General features: G+C 31.0%; 3 protein-coding genes across 3 annotated transcripts in view; 2 read left to right on the forward strand and 1 right to left on the reverse strand.

The window, feature by feature from the left end:
• Positions 1-1,378: 1,378 nt before the first annotated feature.
• On the reverse strand, positions 1,379-7,004 carry LOC145334573 (putative thiopurine S-methyltransferase). Its single transcript, XM_080180067.1, has 8 exons — positions 6,980-7,004; positions 6,079-6,257; positions 5,400-5,493; positions 4,994-5,075; positions 4,342-4,464; positions 3,314-3,397; positions 2,830-2,918; positions 1,379-1,886 (listed from the first exon to the last, which is right to left on the reverse strand). The coding sequence occupies exons 1-8, from the start codon at positions 6,987-6,989 to the stop codon at positions 1,774-1,776; spliced, it is 774 nt and encodes a 257-aa protein (XP_080036193.1). The 5' UTR covers positions 6,990-7,004; the 3' UTR covers positions 1,379-1,773.
• A 9,899-nt stretch (positions 7,005-16,903) lies between these two features.
• On the forward strand, positions 16,904-24,972 carry parvin (beta-parvin). Its single transcript, XM_080179382.1, has 12 exons — positions 16,904-17,102; positions 17,335-17,389; positions 17,776-17,855; positions 18,137-18,223; positions 18,715-18,796; positions 19,372-19,468; positions 20,170-20,247; positions 20,542-20,653; positions 21,200-21,328; positions 21,524-21,631; positions 22,141-22,211; positions 23,983-24,972. Exons 1-12 carry the CDS (start codon positions 16,947-16,949, stop codon positions 24,074-24,076), a joined length of 1,149 nt encoding a protein of 382 aa, XP_080035508.1. The 5' UTR covers positions 16,904-16,946; the 3' UTR covers positions 24,077-24,972.
• The window catches only part of LOC145334096 (BCAS3 microtubule associated cell migration factor-like), a 71,071-nt gene continuing 70,828 nt past the window's right edge, over positions 24,916-25,158 (forward strand). The window contains exon 1 of the mRNA XM_080179380.1: positions 24,916-25,020. The gene's annotated coding sequence lies outside the window, so the exon portion shown is untranslated. The remainder of the gene's footprint in view (positions 25,021-25,158) is intronic.

Consider the following 25,158-nt stretch of genomic DNA (forward strand, 5'->3'; position numbering starts at 1 on the left):
CATAATTAAAAACAAAGTATGGAGCTTGCCGAATTATTCACAGTATAAAATCTGTGCGTTTAAAATTGAAATTACCAAAAGGCAAAATAAGAATAATTAAGTTATAACGAACAGACTTATCACTTTATATTTACAAATTATTACAAAATCCTTACCTTAATATACAGTAAATGATTATGTGTACTGCCTTCCGAAATAGAAAACATAGCCTATTATTTTGACGTGTATGTACTCTTATGACATTCACTCAAAACAATAGACTACAATAATTTTTTTCGGACGACAGTACAGAATTAGATCTTCTTGTGTTGACACTTGACTAAGACTTTGTTTCTTTCTTCTTTTTTTTTATAACTATGCAAATAATATTTATCACTTTATTTTATTGTATTAATATAATTCCATTTGAAGTTTTCACATTGAATATTAATTTTTTATTATTTTTCACTTTTCTTTGTATCTAACTAACGCGTAGTATGACGTGTCAATACACTCTGAAATTCAAATAAGGACTGAAGAACTGTGTGTGTGTGCACGAGGTGCACGAGGTAGAAATGTACATGGGTAATTAGAAACTTCAATATAATTTATTTCGTTATATTTACATTTTTTAAAATAAGATTTTTTAATATGTTTTGACCACGGTAAATAATAAAAATTTGTTGGAGGAATTTTTGTGTATATATTTATCCCTGATATAACAGCATACACCGGAAACGGATGATATCAAATAACAGGGAATCTATAAATATATTGTTACAAATACAATTACAAACTATTATAAGTTAACTTTAATATATTTCATTATCGTTATATACTTTTTTTACGTAATGCAAAATTATCCTTTTTTAATATTAGGAAGAATTTTTATTTTACCCTGTAAAAAAAGCAATGAAAAAAGTAAGACGTCTAAAATGTCGTATTCTTAACAGGTAGACTTTTTGGAGTAAGGAAATTATGTCATCACATTAATTTCATAGAAAGAACCTAAAAGTCTAATATATCTAGTAAATTTTATTTCGGAATTGTTTAACGAACATACTTAATTTAAGATTGCGTGATTTATTTCGAAATAGAAATATAAAACGTAAAAATTTATTATTTTTCAAAATCTTCTATTTATTTACCAAGTACTTCGTATATAAATATTAAGAAATTTGAATATTTAGAAAAATAGAAATAGGGATGTATTTTTGAACGAAGTGAGAGGGGAATTAATATCCTATTTTTGAAATAGAATTCTTGCACACGTATATAAATATTCCCCAATTTCAATATTTTCATATGTCTAAATTCCCTTCCAAATTTACTCGAAATACGATACGTTTAGGGTTTAGAATAGTTAATATTTAAAATATCTAGTAGACACATCATTGACTATACTTATAATAATTATTTTTATTTTAGTATTCGTGGAAAATTATCTGTAATACAGGATTTTTAAGTATAGTTGAGAACCGGTTATAATCAGTTTAGAAGCTATACCGGAAAAAAAAAGTTATTGAACAATTAAACAAAAAATATAATTGATAGTAAAAATATTTGAAACATTAAAACAATGAATAATTTAAATGCAAAGTCATAAAGAATTTATTAACTTATTTACTTAAACTAACGTGGTTGTAATTTATTTGCATTTTTAACTTTTTTTATGAATGGCAGTAAGAAAAAGCTGTCTTAAGCAATCTTCGTTTACCTTTTCAATTTATATTTCTTGTTATTTCTACGCTACTTGTTGACACTCTAGTCCTTGTTTTACTTTAAGGTGCAAGATTAATTTTTAGGCTTCATCAAATAAATAATCTCCACACATTTGTCAAGATTCAATAGCTTCTCAAATTCTTTGTCTACTGTTTCGCTTAGGACTTCTATCTCACAAAAATCATCTGAAAATATTATTATTAGGGGGCTACACCCTTAGATTCTAGGGGATTGCGGCGGATGTCAGGAAAATAGTCTAAAACTACCCAAAAGCATTTTTAATTTATTTCTAATATATTTAGGTTCAGACTAAAAAATCCATGCTTCTTTATAATATAACTAGCGGCTTCGCCCGTAGCCTCTAGGGGTTTTGCCCGAAGAGCTTTAATCAAACCAATTTTTCGTATCTTAGATTTAAAAGAAAAAATTTTTTAAAAAAATTTTTGAGGGGGGCATTTTTTTTTTTTGGGGGGGGGGGGTAGTCGTCCCCACTATTTTAATTTTAGTTTTAAAAAGAAAAAAAATTTTTGGGAAGGGATATTTTTCATTTTTTGGGGGGGTTGGGGGTGTCCCACCCCCCAAGAAAATAGCTTAAAACCATCACAGGACCAGTAGGTATAATCCCTGAAAAGTAGAGCCCAATCGGTTCAGCGGTTACTGAGATCTTAAGCTTCAGACGGACAGACAGACGGACAGACAGACAGACAGACATCGTTCTACTTTGTATTATAGATTGTTGCTGCACCCCTAGCCTCTCGGGGGAAGAAGGGGGATGTTAGAAAATATTCTAAAACCACTCCCAAGACATTTTTTTTCACTGAAAAGTATAACCCATTCAATCCTGCAGTTTTCGAGATATTTAGCTTCAAACAAAAATCTTATCACTTTGTATTATAGGATAGAAATATTTATTAACGTTTAAAAGGTGTATTGTTGTCAAAATAAAATCATTTTCTCTGCAAGAAGAACAGTAAACTAATGTCTAGTAAGAATAAGAAAATATTTAGGATGTCATTATAGCAATTAGGTAAATAAGTTATATTAATATGTAGAGGTTGATGGGCAGACCAACAAATATAAGTTAATTATAGAGTAGCAGGAGATTTTCTAAATGTGTACATTTGTTACCAAACATATTCTTGATAAGATCCTTATGTAGAGCCCGTGGAGGTCCTTGGAATACTGCAAGGTCATACTCAAACCCATGGAGCAGATACCTAGATAGATAGATTTATAAATACATATATCTTATATTATAAAGTAACAAGATGTCTGTCAATATGTTTCTATATAAGTCTGCTAATATCTCCTATAAAGCTGGGCCGATCTTTCATACAATTTTCAGGGAAGTTTTCATTGGTCCAGAAAAGGTTTTATTTGAAGGGGAAGGAGATAAAACATAAAACCACTTGGCTCCAAAAAAGACCTTTATTTTTTTTAAATAATAAACATCTGTGAAGGGTTTGAGCCTTGAGGTACCAAAAAATCCTCCCCTCCCAACAACTTTCTTTTTATAAAAACTATCATAATATATGTTAGAGTTTCTATATAACTATCCCTTATGGCGAAGACCCTTGAAGCTAGGGGCTACCCCTGGAAAAAAAAATCTTACCTGAAATCCTTTCCCTGTACAGCTGACTTCATTATAGAAACATATTTGTCCCTGTCTTCGACATTTATAGCTTCCAGAGCACCTCTAGATAGAAAGATACATAGTTAGATATATAGATTTCATTATAGAGACATATTTATCCATGTATTCTATATTAATAGCTTCCAGAGCTCCTCTAGATAGATAGATACATAGTTAGGTATATAGATTTCATTATAGAGACATATTTATCCATGTATTCTATATTAATATCTCCCAGAGCACCTCTAGATAGATAGATACATAGTCAGGTATATAGATTTCATTATAGAGACATATTTATCCCTGTATTCTATATTAATAGCTTCCAGAGCACCTCTAGATAGATAGATACATAGTTAGATATATAGATTTCATTATAGAGACATATTTATCCATGTATTCTATATTAATAGCTCCCAGAGCACCTCTTGATAGATAGATACATAGTTAGATATATAGATTTCATTATAGAGACATATTTATCCCTGTATTCTATATTAATAGCTTCCAGAGCACCTCTAGATAGATAGATACATAGTTAGGTATATAGATTTCATTATAGAGACATATTTATCCATGTATTCTATATTAATAGCTCCCAGAGCACCTCTTGATAGATAGATACATAGTTAGGTATATAGATTTCATTATAGAGACATATTTATCCCTGTATTCTATATTAATAGCTTCCAGAGCTCCTCTAGATAGATAGATACATAGTTAGGTATATAGATTTCATTATAGAGACATATTTATCCCTGTATTCTATATTAATAGCTCCCAGAGCACCTCTAGATAGAAAGATACATAGTTAGGTATATAGATTTCATTATAGAGACATATTTATCCATGTATTCTATATTAATAGCTCCCAGAGCACCTCTAGATAGATAGATACATATAGTTAGATATATAGATTTCATTATAGAGACATATTTATCCCTTTATTCTATATTAATAGATAGATATTATTTATCCCTGGTAGATGATGGATTTGTAGACAATACCTGTCATAAACAGCATCAATGCTTCCCAGAAGATCACTAGTTATCTTGAAGAAGTCGCAAGCAAAGACGACTAAACGGCCATCTTGGCTAGAGAATTTGAATCCATCAATTTCTTTCACTTCATCCTTTGTTTGAATAACTTGTTTTCAAGGCGAAACCAAAGTCATCTATTATTTGTTCGCTTTAAAAAGTTTAGGTCTCCAGGTTGTTTCATGAATGGTCAATGTGAATTAATAGTGTCCAAACTTTTCATCCAATAATTATAATCTATATCAGGGGTACGGTAGAGGGGTGTAGGGTAGGGGGGTGCAAAAGCTCCCTTTGACATTTAAATTGGGAAGGACTACCTTTCCCTTGTTTCATCCCCTAATGTAATCACACAACCTGTGGTTAAATAAATTTATATACAGTATACATCCAAATAATGATAAACAAAATTACCCCTACTGTAGATAAGTTATTAATTGAAGAGAAAACACTACAGGTTTAGAACCACTCAATAAAAATTTAACAAAAGTTCCCAAAGTTGTTAACCAACGGATAAGAAAACAAGGTTATAAAACTTTGGGTACCACTATAATCTACAGTCGAAATCCCCTCCATCCAACCCTCCCGAAACAGTTGGTATTAATTCTTAAAACAAGATATCAGTTCCTTTTGAAATTGAAGATTATTTTCATTGAAGAATTCTTCGACCACATAAGCGACACCTTCCACTCCAACTATGCTATACCCCTGTACAACAAGTCTTTTTGGATTCTAGATTGAGACAATAAATGTATAGGTATAGGTTTATAACCCAGACAACTACCTGTCCCAAGTAGTGGCAACCTTTTTTGTCTGCTCTTTCGGTAGAGTTACATATAGCTCGTGCTATTCTTTTACTTTAATTTTGTAGAAGAGGAATCGAAAGGGACATAAAAGACATTTTTGTGCTATACATAGTTTGAAAAAGTTAAAGCTGGAGAACTGGAGGATTAGTACCGACAGGAGCATACCTGGCACCTGAAATTGACTCCGCTAGATTTTATCAATATTTATTTTAAAAAGACTTGTTTCCTGGTTATAGAGCCACATAATATCACCAGCCTTTCCACAGAGGGGCAGCAGAATTCTGGCATCTTTCTTTCCAGCGGTCAGCTTATCAAGGTTCTGAACAAGTATGATTTAGCAGGAAACTAAAGGGATAAGACAGTGGACGATAAATCAATGTACATCCCCAATGATGATACACAAAATTACCCCTTCCGTAGATTAAAATTAATGATTAAAACCATGAGAGAGGGGCTTATACTAGTCCCCAAAGTTTTATAAAAACGTTTTCTTATTCGTTGGCTTAACAACTTTGAGGACTTTAGTGAATTTAGTTATTTAAGTTTACAGTTCAAAGTTTGAACTATTAATTTTGAGCTATATAAGGGGTAATTTTATGTATCATCATTTGGGATGTACATACATCAATTTATCGGCCATTCCCTTATCCCTTTAGATCCCTGCATTGAAACGTTTGAACACGCAACTTAATGAATCAACCAATCAAAATTCATTAAAGTCTCCAAAGTTGTTAAGTCAACGAATAAGAAAACGTTTTTATAAAACTTTGGGGACTAGTATAAGCCCCTCTCTCATGGTTTCAATCATTAATTTTAATCTACGGAAGGGGTAATTTTTTTGTATCATCATTGGGGAGGCACAATGTACATTAATTTAGCGTTTACCAGTTAAAAATTAAATTACCTCTACAAGATGTTTTTGTGGTTCATCATTGTGCCACATTGTTTTCTTTTTGTTCCACGCATTCTTCCACCTGTCAATTCTACCTAGACATAGACAATGATAGGGGTAATTTTGTGGTTCATCATTGTGCCACATTGTTTTCTTATTGTCCCAGGCATTCTTCCACCTGTCTATTCTACCTGAACATAGACAATAATAGGGGTAATTTTGTGGTTCATCATTGTGCCACATTGTTTTCTTATTGTACCAGGCATTCTTCCACCGGTCAATTCTACCTAAACATAAGGGATGTAACGGAATAAGACAGTGGCTGATAAATTGATGTACATCCCATTCCCCAATGATGATACATAAAATTACCCCTTCTGTAGCTTAAAATTAGTGGTTGAAACTTTGAACACTCAACTTAATGAAGCAACCAATCAAAATTTACTGTAGTCCCCAAAGTTCTTAAGCCAACGAATAAGAAAATGTTATTATAAAACTTTGGGGACTAGTGTAATAAAAAGCCAATTGTCCCCTCTCTTTCTACCTGAATATACACAATTATAGCAAGGAAGGAGTGGACATGGGGCTGTTTACTAAACTAGTCCCAAATGTTTCATAATAACTCTTTCTTATTCGTTGGATTATCAACTTTAGGAACTTTTATAAAATTATGATTGGTTGGTTCATTAAATTGAGTGTCCAAATGTTTCAACCACTAATTGTAAAGTGTTGAGCTGGTATATAAGTGCTCCTACAATTATAGACAGTTCTAGATTGTATTTCACAAAATTTAATAAAAGTTCCCAACGTTTTTAAGTCAACCAATGAAAGATTAATTTAATAAGATTTTGGGGACCAGTATAATTTAAACTCTCTTCCGGGTATGTGTTACATAAAATGTAATTTTTGTTACCTTCAGACATCTTTAAAATTTCTGAAAAATTTAAGAATTCATTTTAAAATTTTTACTATAAATTTAGTTATTCAATGAAGTATCACTAGTAATGAAAAATTACTGAAATCACATACATATTAAACAAAAAAAAATAACAAATAGAACTAAAAATCATATGTTTATGTTACTATGTGAAATATAAATATTTATTTATTTTGTAGATTTATAAATTTTAGATTGACAGATTTTTTTCCAAAAAGAATAAATATGATTTTTTTATTATTTAAAAAGGAACAATTATGACCATGAAAAGAGCAGTGATAAAAAAACATCTAATAATAAAATGAAATAAAATGTCTAATTAGAACATCAAAATTAATATTGAACCATAACTATTAAAAAGTTTTGATAATGCAATATTTAATTAAAGTTTATGGCAAAACTAATTCAAAACAATTTAGATGTGTAAAATAGGCTAATAAACATAAAAAACATCAATTCACTTAAGTAACTATTTCAGACCAACAGACTTTAACTTTAAAGTAGCCGCGCTACTAACAACGACTTTAAAACACTTTAGTATTGCTTTAATCGTAGTTAAAGCCAAACTAAAATTTTGTACTCTAAAGTTAAACAATTTCTACATAATAAATCAGAAAGTTTGGGGTCAAAATGTACATTTGTGCTTTACTACTGCCTTGTATGTATGTTAAATTTGTAGGGGAAGTTTTTCAAAATTGATTTGAGAGATTTCCATCTGAAGTAGTGTATTTATGTAGAATTATACTAAAGTTTCAAAATTTTTATTCATTTTCATACGGTAGAAGGATAGGATAGAGGGTTTACCTTCCCCCACCCCTTGTTTTTTTTATGTGGAAAAACAACAATATATTCTTGTAGTTTTAGATAAATTCCCCGGCTATCCCCAAAAAATAGCATAAAACCACCGCAGGACCAATGCCTATATTCCCTGAAGAGTAGATTCCATTCGGTTCAGCGGTTACCGAGATCTTAAGCTTTATATGGACAGACATCGTTCTACTTTGTATTATAGAATAACGGTTGCGCACCTAATATAACTAGGGTTTTTATATTGGAAGGCTTAGGAAAGGGTATAAAAATAACCTAATCACACAACATATATAAAATGGTCTAAAACCATCCCAGTATCTATGTGAAGCTTTTCAAAAATGGAGAACTCAATCAGTTTTTCAGTTATCGAAAATTTAAGCTGCAGCCAAATACCTTTCTTCTTTAAATAATAGGATATACATACATACATCTAGCTATACTTTGGTTATCAGAATAATTCTGATCCCTCGATCAATAAGCATGAACATTAGCGGATTTATAAAACTAGCACGGTGAATTCTAGAAATAAAAGAAAGGGATTCCTTTGAAGATTATACATGGATTTATAACAGAACAGTGGAAAGCATTTTTTATTGAATTTCTACTGTTATTTAATTCCCAGTCAAACATGCGTCATCTCTCCAAAAAAATCAAATGACAATTTCAAATTCATAGAAATGATAGGAATCTTTTTTTCATTGAAAATGAAAAATAAATGACCAGCATTTTTTTTTCATTTTTGTAATTTTCCCCCAAATACCAGAAAGATGAAAAGAATGTTTTTTTCATTAAAAATGAAAAGTGAATGACCAGCATTTATTTTTCATTTTTGTAATTTTCCGAAAAATGACCCGGCAATAAATTTTCATGTTTGACTTTTTCCAAATTATGCCAAGAATCTTCATATCATTAAGAGATGAAAAATAAATGCTGGTCATTTACTTTTCATTTTTTTCATGAAAAAAACATTCCTGTCATCTTTTTTTCATCTAAATGACTTTCATTTAATTTTCATGTCATTCTTTTTTTCTATATTACATGGTTAAAAAAAATCCCGCTAGAGGTCTCAAATTTTGATTTTAAAAGTGGGAAAATTTAAGTAAAAATAAATTTAATTAAAATTGAGTAATTATTATGTTATTAGAAAATATAACGGAAATATTTTTGAACATGAAAGGAATTTTTAACATTCATTTAAAAAAAAGAAATCTTATTTGAATTACAATTTCAATTAGTCATATAAACGACATGATTCGGTGTCAACTACAACACATTATTTAGTTTAGTAATATCATTGGCCATCATACTTAGGTACATGTGGCAAGTCCTTGGATGCTGCTTTACATTATATATTATTACCGTAAAAAGATGACCTGGCATGTAAATTTCATTTCTCTACAAACATGACTGTCATTTAAAAGTCAGGTCTCCACAAAAATGATTGTCATTTAAAATTCATTTCTATAATCATCAAAATCGGTGCCATTTTAGAAGGGAGTTGATTCTGAAATATCCCTGATTTTCATTTTTCTGGCATGATGATTTTAAATGAATAGATGTAAGCGAAAAAGATGAAAATTAAATGAATTTTAATGAAAATGTTAGCTGGGTTACAATTTACAAGTTTAGAAAGGGATGATATATTTAAGATCACCGTGAAATATTGGTATTTTCAGCGTTAGCAGATTTTTACATTTTTTGAGCTAGCAGATTTTTTCATTTTTTCAGCTAACAGATTTTTTTACGGGATAAGACAATAGACAATAAATTCATGTACATCTTCAATGATGAGGAAAAATTTTAATTAACCCCTTCTGTAGATTAAGATTATTTGTTGAAAAGTTTGAACTTTGCTAGATTAAACCAACCAATCAAAATCAAATATCACAAAGTTTTAATCAGAAAACGTTCTGATAGGTAAAGTCCAATGGCACTTTCCTCCCATTATAAACCTTTGTAAGCACTATCTCTCATTCGATGGCTTAAAAATTTTGATTACTTTAATTAAATCTTGATTTTGTTGTTTTTTGTTATTGACCTTAAAGCCAATAAATTTAACTACAATTTAGGTAATCCTGTGATAAAAAGTTGTAAGGGTTTTGATTTAAAGCTTAAGATCTCAATAACTTCTGAACCGATTAGATTCTCTATTTTAGGCAAGCTTCATATAGGTCCTGTGATGGTTTTAAGTAAGTTTATTTTTAGATTAAAGTCTTGGGATGGTTTTAAGCATTTTCAGCCCCTCTCTGTCCTTCAGAGTTCCTAGATTCTAGGGGCGTAACCGCTAGTATTATCTATAGTAGTGTATATATAAATGCATCGTCCGATATCTTATCCCAAGATCACTGCGTAAATGTTGGAACACCGTAAATAATTTTTTTCTACAAAATGTTGGTCAAAGAAAAAATTAGCAATACATGTCAATATAATGTCAAAGTGTCTGTCTATCATAATTAATTATTTGTCACCCTCAGGGATACAGGGATTGGACAATGAACAAAAACTTTAATTTAATAAAATATTCAGATGTGTATGATTATCTTTGGAAAATTAGCAGGGAGGGAGAGGACATTGGACTGAAATTCATACCTCTCCCTAAAGATTTATATTTACGTTCTCTGATAGTTTGTTTAAAAACTTTAGGTGTCAAATCTTGATTGGGTAGTACAAACTAGCGGTGTCCAATCTTTTCCAACAGTCATATTAAGTTAAGACTAGCTAAATTGTCCTGTTTGTTGTTTCGTATAAATATCATCTTTATATTGACAGTGATCTTAAGGGATAAGACAATGGACGTCAACTGATGCACGTACCCAATGTTGATAACAAGATTAATCCTCCTTATTAGATTATTATTATTGGTTGAAAAGTTAGGATTCTTTTAGTTTGAAACAAACCAATCAATAAAATTGACCAAAGTTTTAAGCTAACGAATAAGAAATTATTTTTATAAAACTTAGGGTACCAGTCTAATTTACAGTCCAATGTCCCCTCCCTCCCTCCCTGCGCTATTGACCATTGTTATTTGTATGTAATAATATAGCATATCAGTAACCCATTCATCAAATAATCAGGGACAGAGTGACAGTCCGACCGTAACGGATAGCCATAATCGTAAAGTAGCCATGTGGAAATCTTCCTTCCTTTTCTATAACAATTTAGACATTGGACACTTTAGTAGTCCCCAAAGTTTTCTTATTTGCTGGCTGAAAACTTTGGGGACTTTTATTGAATTTTGATTAGTTAGTTAATTAAGTTTATTAAGTGTCCAAACGTTTCAACCACTTATTGTTATCTACAAACCGGTAATTTTGTGTATCATCATTTGAGATGTACATAAATCTATCGACCATCATCTTATCCCTTTATTTGCTGAGATAAAGGGGACTTAAACATTTCAGTCTGCTAAAGAAATGATTGTACACAAAAATGGGAGAAGAAACATTTATCGTCCATGGTCATATCCCTGTATAAAACTATGGGCCATTGATCAAGTAATGTTATAGATAAATGTACATTATTTAATGGATATATTATTACCTAGTTGTTATACCAGATTTTCATGTTCTCTAATAAAGTTAAACACACAGAGGGCTAAAATAATGATTACCCCCTTTACCCAATCCCCTGTTTCCTACTGTATGAACAAACTGACCAATAAATGAGTTCGATTTTAGCAAGCTAAAATGACTCCAATAATTCCCCTGGCACAATATCCACGTATATTCTACATCCATTATTTACATACATCTATAAAAGGTAATAACAATACAGATACATTTAAATTCCCTCGTAACAAGTAAAAGGACGTTACATGGGATGGGCAGAGTTTTTTTTGTTGTTGTTTAAATTGAGATGCCTGGGAACCCTAAAACATATAAATTACCCCCTTTTACTCAAAACAAGATTTTCTATAGCTTCGCGCAAAAATTTCACAATATTTTCCTTTAAGATGAAACTACAATACATACATAGCACTGTAACTTTTACTGGCACCCGAATTTTTTTAACACTTTTTTTCCACAATTTAATCTACCAGAAGGGGTAATTTTATCAATTATCATTGCAGATATACATTAAATTATCGTCCATTTAGGTGTACATAAGTATATCTTAAGTAGGTATACCTATATAATACATAGAATAACTTTTACTTGTAGATGTAGATATGTAAACCTAATCTTTATCAAATTTTATCAATCTAAAAGTCTTAAAGTCCTTATCCATAATTTTTATAATTTTTATCTAGATCTGCAATTTATTTTTTTTTATCATGGAGGAACAACTTTCTTAAAAGCATTGCAGATAGACCGACAGACACAAGATGTTGAGCATCTTCGCAACTAAAATGTAAATATTCCCAGCTAAATGGATTTAGAACATAAGTGGATATCAAGACAAAGAAAAATTGTCTTCAATTTAGCTTGCTATCATGGAACTCATTTGTTGGTCAGTTCATTCATCCAGTAGGAGGAGAGTTGAAACGGTAAAGGTGGTTGAAAGGGAAAATCGTTATTTTAGCCCACTGCGTGTTTCACTTTATTAAAGGACCTGAAAATCTAGTGTAAGATAATAAATACATTATTGTAAAGAATAACCATCCCGAAGGCATTACAGACAGACTAACAGACACAAAATGTTGAGCATCCTCGCTAGTAAAATGTAAATATTCCCAGCCATTAATATCACATTAGCATTTGGATCAATCATATCATGTCAATTATATATTTAACAACAAGAGTAAAGTAAAAGAATAGAGGGGACATGAGCTATGTGTAACTTTGCCCAAAGGGCAAGGCCATGTCCCAATGTTGTATAGGGTCTTTGAAACCAGTCAATAGTGTCAGAAATATGTTCACAGCCAAAAGAATAGAGCCCAATTTGTTATTAGACGAAAATGGTCACCATCACTTGGGACAGGTAGTAGGAATCATCCCAAAGTTTGAAATCGATAGGACAAGTCTAACATCTCTAAATTAACGAAATGAGCTAACCATTACGGACGGACCAACCTGAATTATAGAAAACTTCGTTTTTAACTTGGGCAATCATGTCTATTGTCTGTACAAGTAGCGCAGCAATAACAAACTCACAATGTCAAGTATGATAGAGTTGTCATTAGTACTTGTCTTAAGACATTTCATTTTACCGATAATTATCAAAACAAGGATGACAACATTCATAAAAGCATCCAAAAATTCAGCACTCTATCTTTGAGAACATTCAAATAAGAATTGGCCGATTGGATATCCATTATCCATACATAAAAGAAACAGTATGTCTGAATTTCTGTGTGTCTGTCTGTAGCGAATAATCTAGCTATCCATTAACCGAACGGATTCTCAATAACATTGAAGCTTCTTATAGGTCCAGAAAAAGTGTATACAATTTTGGGGTTGGGTGCTTAACCTAAATCCAAAGAGAAACCACCCTCCTCCCCACTAAAAATAGTGTTGAATAATAAATTATATCCGCCATCTATAAAGACTTTTATATCTTTGGTTATAAATTAGGAGACTAAAGAGATATAGATCAATTTAATAACCGTTGTTCTGTCCCTCCCGTTAGTACCAACAAACACGGATCTAAAGGAATAAGACAATGGCCGATAAATAGATGTGCCCCTCTAAAGAAGATACACAGATTTACCCCTTTTGTAAATTACAATTAGTGGTTGAAACATTTAAATAATCATCAAATAAATCAAACAATCAATATTCTATACAAGTCCCCAAAGTTGCTGGCCAATGAATAAGAAAACGGTATTATAAAACTTGAGGACTAATGTAATTAACAGCCCAATATCCCCTTCCTCCCTGATCAACAAACATATAAACCTAATTATTAATTATTTGTATTATGGTATTTTCCAGGGAGGGAGGTGGCAATGCCCTAAAAATTTTAAAAACCAAACAACTAACTGGCCAAAGTTGTGGGGATCTTTTTCGTCTGCTAGCAAATTGCTTTCTGCTCTTTTGTAGCGACTTGGCTGTGTTAATATTCCCGACTATATTTGGTGATATTCAAAGATCCAATTGAAAGTCTGCACGGGGTCCTACCTAGTGGGTAGAACTACATATAGCTCGTGCCACCTTTATTCTTTCATTTTCATAACATAATCATATTTTATCTAATATTTAGAAATTACCAAAGACAGACTTATACAAATAACTATTGAATCCAATTATATATTTATCTTTTTCATTTTTATCAACCCGATATCTATAACAGCTATTATAGCAAGATTTTACAATATAAATGTCAAAGGAATAATTAATTTATCAATCCATTGTCCTATCCCTTCATCTCTGGGTATTGACCAAATTAGCTCAACATGTTTCAATAATTTTCAGGAATATTCACAAGTTTTGGGAAAATCAAATGAAATGGAATATTATTTTTCGTCCTTTAATCCTGATTTATTCTTAACATATTTCTTTATCCCTGATTAATGATTTATCTATTACTTATCACTGATTACACAATATTGCTTCAATTTTATGTACAATTTGTTTAGACTTACAAATTAATGTTCTGCTTATTAAGTTCTGACACTCTACAGTTGTTATTTTTTCGTTTGACCTTTGTTCTAATTTTAGAGCTTCGCTTTAATGAATGTTATTTCACTTTTCCGTACTTCTTCTTGATAATTGTACACATTCCTACTTTTCTTAATCTTAATTTATTTTGTTTCTTAAGAGGAAAACATATTTTTTTTATATTATATTCAGGAATATATAGATACCACAATGAAAGGTTTCTATTCTCTGTTTTTTCAGGTGTAACATTTAGACCTTTAGTCTATTTACCCTAACCTTTACCTACAAACCGTCAGAGGCGTGTGCATTTGGAATAATAGAGTAGCTAACCTCAAGGATATTACTTTTTTTTAGGAGGGGGGGGGGGGGGCCCGGGGGGTTGCAAAAAGCCCATTTGCGCATTAAAAATATTTTACTTATAAATTTTACATGGGTGAAAACAATCTTACTTGTTTACTTTTAAAAAAACTTTCAGGGTTTAGAAAGAAAAAAAATCTGGGGGGCCAGGGAGGGGTAATCAAACATTTACCTACCCCCACAACCCACTACGCTGCAAATAACAAGAGGTGTAAGATGTAATTATAATCCTAACTCATAATAAATAATAATTATTGATTATTGATTAATTATAACTATACAAATATAGTGCAGTAAAGTTCATGAAAAAGGGGATAAGGAAATATGAGTGGAATTATTTTTTATAAGTTCTAAGAGAACCTTAAATATTATTAAAGATTAGTAAAGTCTAACAATCGGATGAACAGAGTAATTTATAGTATAGATGCTCTTTAATCATGGTTTTCTTCCCTGATAACATGAAATAAGCTATAGAGTATCTTTACAAAAAATCCATACATCTATATATAATTGCAATAAAATACACTTTTCCATCAGACAAAATAGACATTATCAGAAGTTTCACTACAAACAAGGATGACGATATCCATGAAGCGAAGCTCTTGAATCGAAAGGGAGGACAAAACAAAGATGTACATAATTTTTGTTGCAAAAATTGTGAAAATACGGAAATTGTATAAGGACATAATATCCTTTTTGGATTTGATTTAATAGATGCTTCGCTTATTATACTATACCTTGTCTTAGGAAACATTATTATAAAAATCCGATGAATAGGATAATTATATTGTACAAAAGGTTTTTGTCAAAAAAGTTGAAAATCAGAATGTTTTAAATGGACAAACTGACATAGAGTTTTTGCGATTCCTAACTGTTATAAGAAAATATTTCATGTTAAAAACAAGGTAAATATTTAACATTGTATATTCCCCTTATCCATTGAACATGTAATCATAATCAAATAATAAATGTTGTGTTATTATTAACATAAATAAATAGTATGCTTTGCTTTCAAATAATAATGTATAGTGAAGCAGGTGGATGTATGACTATGCATTTATGTGAGGTTGTGTTTTTTTTCGAGTAAGATCTCGGAAACAACTAAATTCTTTTATTTTTTCTTCTATTCAATGATTTAAGGTTTAAGGCTGTTTTGCAGGAAGCTTTGAGGGTAAAATATCTACCCCTCCCCCAATAAAAAAAAACCATAACACATTTGAAGCCTATATATAGAAGCAAAAGGGTAAGCCAATTAAATACATACAGAACTAAGAAATAAGAAAGAGATATAAAATAGACAAAATAAAAAAAAAGATGAATTAGATAGAATATATTGTGAAATTAAGGGGGGGGGGGGGAAGTGGAAAAGGAAAGAATATCGGAAAATGTTTGTTTTTATAACCTTATTCCAAAAATAAATCATCCAGCAACGACGACATTTAAGTCTTATCATAATATTCCATCAAAATAAAGGTTAAAAATCACGCAACCTCGCCAAATACGAAGACTATTACTAAGAGCTTTTGCCCTTCAAAGGCGACACAAATTTTTGAAATAAATATTTAAGATACATTTTTTTGTAGATTATGTTCTTAAGAGAAAGAAGAATTTGAAAGAATTAAAATTTGAATAGAAAATATTTTATAAAAATGTTTAGTCTTGGCTGCAAAGGGTTTTTCCAAACAGCTGATCAGCAACAAAAATAAATACGCAATATACATCTGTCTTTGTTTTCCTTAAAATATTTTATTTTCCTGTTATTTTTTACATTTCCTACATACAAATACTATTGTTACATCTTAGAAATATGAAAATACTAATATTTTTTAATTATATTGTAGGTAACTGTTCTTAAAAGCAATGAATAGAATGTTTTAAAAGGGGAAAACGTATTTTGACAGTTAAAACTTTTTTAGGCGTAGTATTTTTTGTGATTTTAAAAACGTACTTTTCCATATGAAGTAACAGTGTTTTTGTCTGTTAACAATAACATTAGAACCGATAGATTTATCCATTTTTATGTAAATCTTTACTTTTGGTCCATGGCGGGGGGATGGCCGGTTTTCTGCTATTTTTTTGTTAGTAAATCAAAGCTAGCGGAGGATTAATATATATGAATATTATTAGAGTGTTTTAGTAATTATTTTAAACCATTCTGTTCCCCTTGAAAGAATTTTTTTTATACTATATAGGTAAATAATCCTACCCAACTTACTTATTTCAGATAGGCGTGAAAAATGTCCCTTTCAAGATCACGGACGCCCATGAGGGGTGGAGCTCCCCCTTCACCCGCCCCATCAAGAAGGGCAAGGGAGTCTCCTGCCCCTGAGGGCAAAGGAGAAGGGGGCGAGTCGTTTTGGGAGAAGGTTGGCACCTTAGGCAGAAAAAAGAAGGTAACTTTTTTACGACATCTTTTTAAATATAGGTAATCAGCTCTTACATTTGATTACTTAACATCAACGAGACAATAATACACTTATATTCTATGTTGAAATGAAAAATTATCCCTGGTTTCATTAAAATGGGCCTTTCTGCTAAAATGATAAACTTATACACACTATACATCTTTTAACCTTAGGAAGAGAACCTTCAAAGTAAAAACTATTGGAGTTTTGTTTAATTTAGGTTCAAGAAGCTAAAGAGGTTGAATTGGAGGGAAAGTACGCTATTGATTCTCCAGGTATTAAATTATGATTTTCCTTATTTATTCCTACATAATTGCACAAACGCAAGTATTTCTTAAAATAATTAGGTAGGTATATAATACTTTTTTTGGGAACCTATTTTAAGAACATTGGAGGGTTGTAAGTGAAATTTTTTTTTTCGATGTTGATTTAGACGCGCTAGAATTGTCCTATGGATTTCTAAATTTCTATGATGATTCCTCTAACAGTTAGGTACGATTTTGGAAGCGCAAGACTCTAAAATCTTTACCATTAAGTCCGTACGTCAAAAAACAAGTGTTCATGTTTGTTTGATCTACCGTTTGAATTTAGAGCATCGCTTTTATTAATGTTGTTATCCTTGTTTTCATAAAAAATTATTTTGTTTATTACATTAACTTAGGTATGCCTAAATCATCTGAAGTGCCCCCTGAGGAGTACCACCTCGAAGAAAATGAGGAAAGATCTATGATTGAACCCAAGGTTTGTTGCTAATTTTGTTTTTCTTAAAAATATACCTACTGGCTACTTTAATTGGGTCTTCAATTTCTGATCTACGTAACTTTGCTTTCTGTATATTAAAATTATTGTTGGAATAGTGTGTATCTTGTATACTGCTAATTTTTACCACCCAAGCCAAAGTCTTAAACTGGGTACCAGAGCATCATTAAATTTCCAATAACCTTTCCCTATCTGGAATTACCTAATTTGAATAATCTATTTTTATCTATCTATATCTTTAAGGTATTAAATGTATATTTCAGTCGTATGAGAATCCCAAGCTGAAGGATTTGATAAAAATCATCATGGAATGGATCAATGATGAATTGGTCGATGATAGAATCATTATTCAGGAAATCATTTTATATTATTAAAAAATGTACCTGTTTTTATTTCTGAAAATATTAAATCAGTTTTATTTTCCTACGAAATTTTGTTTCAATGTATTTTTCTAAGGTACATATTACAATGTGATGTCTAAAACTGGTGATTTAAAAACATGTGCAACATAAAAAAAACTCCTTTAAAAGACGAACATTTAAAAGTTTTCAATAATCTGGCCTAAAAAATTATAATTCAAGAAAACCGGACATAGAATAAACTCTACCCTAGCGTTTTAAAAGAAGGATCTATAAAAGTCTTCATTGATCTTGCCAAAAAATTACAATCTAAGAAAACCGGACATAAATTAAACTCTACCCTAGCGTTTTTGTTATAACAAACCTTTTGGGGATTCCAGGTCTTGATAGGAACTTTGAATGAAAACACCATTGTTTTCTTAAAGATATCGATAATGAAAGAAAGCATAAAGTAATATATTAATATTATGATTACTCTAAAACAGGATATTGAAGAAGATCTTTACGACGGACAAGTCCTGCAGAAACTTATTGAGAAACTTTCTGGAGAAAAACTTAGCGTTCCAGGGATATATACTCATTTATTAATAGTTGAATCGATACTCAATTATTTTCAAGTTTAACCTTAGGATGCTGGTTTAATATGTGCATTAAAGAGTTACAATTTAAAGATATGGCTATTGTTCTCTACTTAACAGATTATTTTACAATAATCAGAAAGAAAACCTTCTAATATTGCTCAAAAAATCTTTGATGGTCAATCATTCAATCATTCCCACCTATTATAAATACGTCTAACTTAAAAATGAATTTCTGACAGACAAAGAATTTTGTTTGTGTTTAGTGATATGTAATATTATTTTCCCAAAGCAAGCTTTAAGTATCTTAAGAAATTCAACTATTTATGACTGCCATAATATATATGTACCTAGATAAAATGAATAAATAACTAGGAACATAAATTATAATTCTAGCCATTAATGTGTAAGGATTATTCCTACCTGAATTGTTTTACTTTTGGTCCTAGAATTTTACATATGTACGCTGTTTTACTTTTAATCCAATCAAGAGAATGATCATGTAGACTTTATATATCTATTGACATAACTGAGTTGAGTATCTATCTATCTATCTGTGAACAGAGGTTACTCAGTCCGAAGAAGGGCAGCGTAACAAGCTGAGAACTGTGTTGGGTGTGGCCAACAGGATTCTAGGACTTCATCGTGGACAGGCCAGGTAGCAAAATGCAGGGAAGGAGGGGACATTGGGCGTTTTATTACAATAGTTCCTTAAGTTTCATAATAACGGTTTCTTATTCGTTGGCTTATCAACATTGAGGACTTGAATTGTATTTTAATTGGTCATTTCATGAAGTTGAGTGTTCAAACGTTTAAACCACTTTATTGCAATCTTCTGAAGGGTTATTTTTGTTTACCAAAATTGGGGATGTACTTCAATTTATTGGCCATTGTCTTATCCCTTTAGATCCAGGTAGCAAAATATTATTTGAGTAGCGCAGCTACTCTATTACTACGAATTGCCTTCCTTAGCACCTAATTACATTTATGTCAAATTTTTTACAGAGGAAAACAATTTTTTGAGATCTGTAATATGAATTAAAGATCGGAGTTTTATTTATAATATTTCTGTACCTAACAAAGTAGCTAAGTAGCATCCAGACTTCTTAAACTACATTTTATGTGGTATATATATCCTATTTTGTTGATATTTCATTGGAATGTTGATTCCTAGGCTAATTAGGCAAAGGTTATAATCGAAGCATCTACTTTGAGATGATAGATTTTATTAAGTGGAATTTTATTTAACTTTTAAATAATGTTGAATATTGTATGCGTTTAACTATTATCTTTCTGTTGAGCTTTGCTTTTATGGTTATTGCCCTACTTGTTAGTATTAAAATTTGTTTTGTTTTCTAGATGGAGTGTTGAATCTGTTCACACTAAGAATATTGTTTCTATTCTGCATCTACTTGTGGCTTTGGCGAGACATTTTAGGCAAGTATCTATCTATCTTACTATCCATGATATCTATCTATCTATCTATTTTAAGAAGTTTCTATCCTACATCTTCTTGTAAGGTTATTTATACATCGTTTTGAAAGGGTATCAGTTTTCAATTTTCATAAAAACTAATCTTGTTAATAACATTTCAGTGGTGTATATATTGTGCACAAGATTTAATTCTTTTTCCTTTTTTCCCCTCCTACATATTTTATATATCCCCCCCACCCTTTAGCCGGGGACCCCATGTTAGTAGAATATACACCCCTGTAACCTTATTTTCATTAGGGCTCCTATCCGTCTACCTGAGAATGTAGTTGTTGATGTTGTAATAGTCACCAAGAAGGATGGTGTTCTCACCCATAGAGTCATTGCGGAGGAACTTACTAGCACTTACAAGGTATCTATCTATGTTTCTATCTATTTATATATCAGTCTATTTATTTTGATATCTGTCAGAGATTCTGTTTATCTATGTTTTTATTTATCCATCTATCTATCAAACTAAGTCAAATTTCTAACTAGAAGTACTGGGTACTTATAAGTCATTTATTTCCATAGCTATTTTTTTCTATTTAGCTGTCCATCTAACATTCTATTTTAAATTCAAAGTGGTAACTTTAAACTTGAATATAGTGAACTGCACATTTTTTGGAATAATTTCAATTTACCTTTATGGCTGGCTTATTTTCACAAAATCCGCAAGATGACTGATTTAGTCTAATTGTTTGCTATTTATTTTAATACAAAGTTATACATGTTTGATAGTATATTTGTAACTTATGCTTGAAATCAGTTTTCTGTAATGCACTTAATGCAACTATCCGGTACCCTTGCACTTACGAGAAATTATCTATCTAGGTATATGTTTAAATATCAATTTGTTGTCCATCTATTAGGTAGTCTGTCTAATTATTTCCTAATTTTTACATTTTGAATTTTTAAGGACATTGGTATGAGATGTGAACGTGACGCTTTCGACACCCTGTTTGATCATGCGCCCGACAAGCTGCAGGTTGTCAAGAAGAGTCTCATCACCTTTGTCAACAAGCACCTCAACAAGTTGAACTTGGAGGTATATGGTTATTGTCTTGACTATAGTGTTCTCCTTTAATATATGGAGTTGCAGCTAAGGGCTATGTATTCGATGGGGGAAAAATCATCTCAGTTCTTATTTAAAAACTGGTTTTAATCTTAAAATTGTACATTTTAAATCCGCGGAAAGCTGTTTATAATACGATGCGAGAAATAACTATTATCTTTATTTCAGGTAAATGATCTGGAAAGCCAGTTTTCAGACGGGGTGTACCTGTGCCTGCTGGCAGGTCTGCTGGAGGGATACTTCGTCCCCTTGTATGACTTCCATCTCACACCTCAGGTTTTTAGTGAAAAAAATATTATTTCAAATTTCTAATGGGTAGGTAGGTAGGTACCTAGATTATGAGACTTTTAATTATTTTTAAAAAAATGCTAATATTTTCCCATGTTTATTTTCTGCTTGAGTACCTAATAAAAAGGGTTATACAGAACATCGTTCTAGCAGGACGAAATGTTAGAAAGGGTAGGAATTGTGGGATTTAAAGGGATAAGACAATGGCCGAAAACTAGATGTGACATTGTACATCACCCATGGTGGTACACAAAGTTACCCCTTCTGTAGATTACAATTAGTGGCTGCAACGTTTTCATTAAACAACCAATCAAAATACATTAAAAATTCCCAAAGTTGTGAAGCAAATAAATAAGAAAACGTTATTATAAAACTTAAGAAACTATAATATTGTAATAAACAGCCCATTGTCCCCTCTTTCTCTAGTAGTTCATATTTAATCTTTTTTATGAAAAAAACAGAAAGAAATTTTTTTTTTACTAAACCAATTTCTGCAGTCATTTGATGAGAAGGTATCCAATGTACACCTGGCTTTTGAGCTTATGATGGATGCTGGCCTCCCTCAACCAAAGGAAAACATGATTTTTTATTTTATAGATGATTGATACAAATATTTCTATTGACCAAAATATTGCTCTGCAAATTTTTTATGCCTGTCCCTCTTGTGGTTTTTGAGATGTTACACTTTTCTCGTTTACCTTTTTTTAGTAGGTATCAAAGCTACATAGAAAATATCATTTTCTTAGAGCTTGATCTTTAAATCGTTTATAGGTGATTTAAACCGGGGCGATTCATTCAGCGCACCATCAAATTATTAAATACCAATCTTTAAATCGAATTTGCATGGGCGATTTGGATCGGGCAGTGGCGCGGTACCAGCACACCAATGCCACTCACCGAGTGGCATTGCCGGTTCAAATCGGGGTGAATCATATGTAATAAATGGATAGGTATTTTTTTAATTACTTTAATATTTTATTGCAAAACTATCGAGAAAACATTTTTATAGTTATTTTTAAAATAAATTATATATTAATGTTTTATATAAAATACCATACTGACACGGCATTTTATATAAAATACCTTACTGACACGCCTTAAGTAATAAAGTTGTACTGGCGCGGATCAATATTTTAGTGAGTGCGCAAGCGATCTAAAAACACCGCGCCGAAAATCTTTTAAAAATCAATGTTTTATAGGTGCGCTGTGGCTCACCACCAGCGCACCTACGGTTCACCTCTGAATCGCCCCGATTCAGCGCACCATAAAAACGATTTAAAGATCCAGCTCTGGTAATTAAGATAAACAGCGTATTTTTTGTGCGTAGATACTGCTGATCTTAGAGTATATGCTAGGTATATAATTCGCTCAGTCAGTCAGTCTGTCTGTAATGACCAAGAAAACATTAAATAGGGGAAATTTGTTTCCATCTCCTTGAATTTTATTCTTTCTTTTGTTTTTCTGACCTTCGCTACTAATAGATGTTCTTATCATAATTTATTTTAATATTTTAAAAAAATGCTAGGTTCTCATGTTTTCCTTTCTCTTTTTAACGTTTGTTTTTAGCACAACCAAGCCTTTGGTTGCACGGCCTTTGTCAAAAAGTCTAACTATATAGGTATGCAAAAAAGCCAAAAAATTATGCACTTATATGGGCCATGCCATTCTTTTTATGAATTTACCTACTATAACTGTCATGAATGATACATTTAAGGGGGGGGGGGGAAGTTTTGACACATTTGCGTAAACAGTGAGTATAGGCTTAATCTTTGGACTGAGAGGATAGGTTATTAGGGATAAAATCATTCTTATATGATGAATTTTCCAAAGTTTTAAGATTTTTTGGATAGGCCTCCAAGTTCAGGAGCTGTAGGCTTCCAGGTCCTCTCTGTACAGGTAAAAATTTAAAAAAAATTTTTTTTTTGAAGAGTTAGAAGTCAACCTATGAAACAAAATATGCATATTTTTGAATGTTATTCATATTTGAAGAAAAAAATGCATATTTTGTTTCATAAGTTGACTTCTAACTCTTCAAAAAAAAAATTTTTTTTTAATTTTTACCTGTACAGAGAGGACCTGGAGGCCTGCACCTCCTGAACTTGGAGGCCTATTCAAAAAATTTCTAAACTTGGAAAAAATTCATCATATAAGAAAGATTTTATCACTAATAACCTATCCTCTCAGTCCAAAGATAAAGCCTATACTCACTGTTTACGCAAATGTGTCAAAACTTCCCCCCCCCCCCCTTATTGTCTATACTATGACGTGGTTATGTGGAGATTCGAACCAATCACTTACCCAACAACTGTTAAAATCTTAAATTTTAAAAAATCATTTCTAAAGGCGAGACCCGAGGACATTGTGAATTTGGATTTGAAGTCGACCCTAAGAGTCCTCTACAATTTGTTCACCAAATATAAACATCTTAGCTAAACTAACATATTATGAGATACATGGATATTTTTGTTCTAGTTTGTGATGTTTAAGCACAAAACTATGATTAAAGACATTAAAATGTCCTAATATCTAGAATCTAAAGAGATATGGCAACTAATTTTTATCATTTTTATTGATTTACAAATAATAGATTTGTAACTTTGAAAAAAATCACTTTAGGTGTCATAGCTCTCTTCTCTGAATCAATATATCTATGATCTATACCAGTTTTATTGAAAAAACATAACACTTACTATTGCTTTAACAATCCTCTCTATTTAAATTTATTTTATTCGTATAAATTGAAATTAAATTACAACCGTCCACTTAAAATTTAATGCCTTAACTACATTTTAGAGTATTAAAATTGAAATTTACATGTTATTAAATTATTAATTCTAATACTAGTCATAGTTTTTAAAATTTTAAAATACAGTGCCTTCTTTTAATTGTTAAATTTTTATTTTTAATGTTTTGTAACATAATTTTAAGACAAAAGCAACTTTTTAAACAGTGATCTATTCGAATATAAGAAGGAAAACGGATTTTTTTTTATGCTGCTAACGGCCTTTAAAATTACAGAAATAATTGTTCTATTAGGTACATTCAGCAATGTACATAACTAGTTTTTTTAACCTTTAAGAATATTGAAAAATCCTCTCTTCTTATATCCGACTTTAAACCTGACTAACTCTTATGTGCCAAATTGTTTTGAATCTACAAAAAAAAACATAACTGCCTTATGACATAAATTTTATGATCATCATAACTTTTAAAGATCTAACATTTTTAAATATTGTTGTTTATTAATTATTTAACATATTTTAGTTTGTTATTAAAATCTATTTTTACTATTATTAAGTAATATTACTAACCCCACAAAAAATAACAGATTTCAGATTTATAATGGTTTTTTGATAGTTGGATTATATTAATATTAGGTAGTTATCTCAATATTAATACTTTTTAAATCACCTTTATCTCTCCCCCCTTCCCCTCATGCTTATGTTAGGTTCTAGCAGTGTCCCCTGCGGGGCTAAAACTTTCTTTAGGGGCTTTAAAAGTATGAGTCTTAAGGC

This window comes from Acartia tonsa, chromosome 12, assembly GCF_053477335.1.
Source record: "Acartia tonsa isolate MP-2025a chromosome 12, ASM5347733v1, whole genome shotgun sequence".
In the NCBI taxonomy this organism is placed as follows: Eukaryota; Metazoa; Arthropoda; class Copepoda; order Calanoida; family Acartiidae; genus Acartia; species Acartia tonsa.

Excerpts from the sequence above, each read along its gene's own strand:
- parvin (XM_080179382.1), top strand. The coding sequence starts at position 16,947 with ATGTCCCTTTCAAGATCACGGACGCCCATGAGGGGTGGAGCTCCCCCT. Across the intron at positions 17,103-17,334 it reads CCTTAGGCAGAAAAAAGAAG|GTTCAAGAAGCTAAAGAGGT; the intron begins GTAACTTTTTTA and ends TGTTTAATTTAG. Across the intron at positions 17,856-18,136 it reads GATCTATGATTGAACCCAAG|TCGTATGAGAATCCCAAGCT; the intron begins GTTTGTTGCTAA and ends TGTATATTTCAG.
- LOC145334573 (XM_080180067.1), bottom strand. Across the intron at positions 5,076-5,399 it reads TATGTGGCTCTATAACCAGG|GGTATAGCATAGTTGGAGTG; the intron begins AAACAAGTCTTT and ends TTGTTGTACAGG. Across the intron at positions 4,465-4,993 it reads AATCTTCAATTTCAAAAGGA|TGAAGTGAAAGAAATTGATG; the intron begins ACTGATATCTTG and ends TCAAACAAAGGA.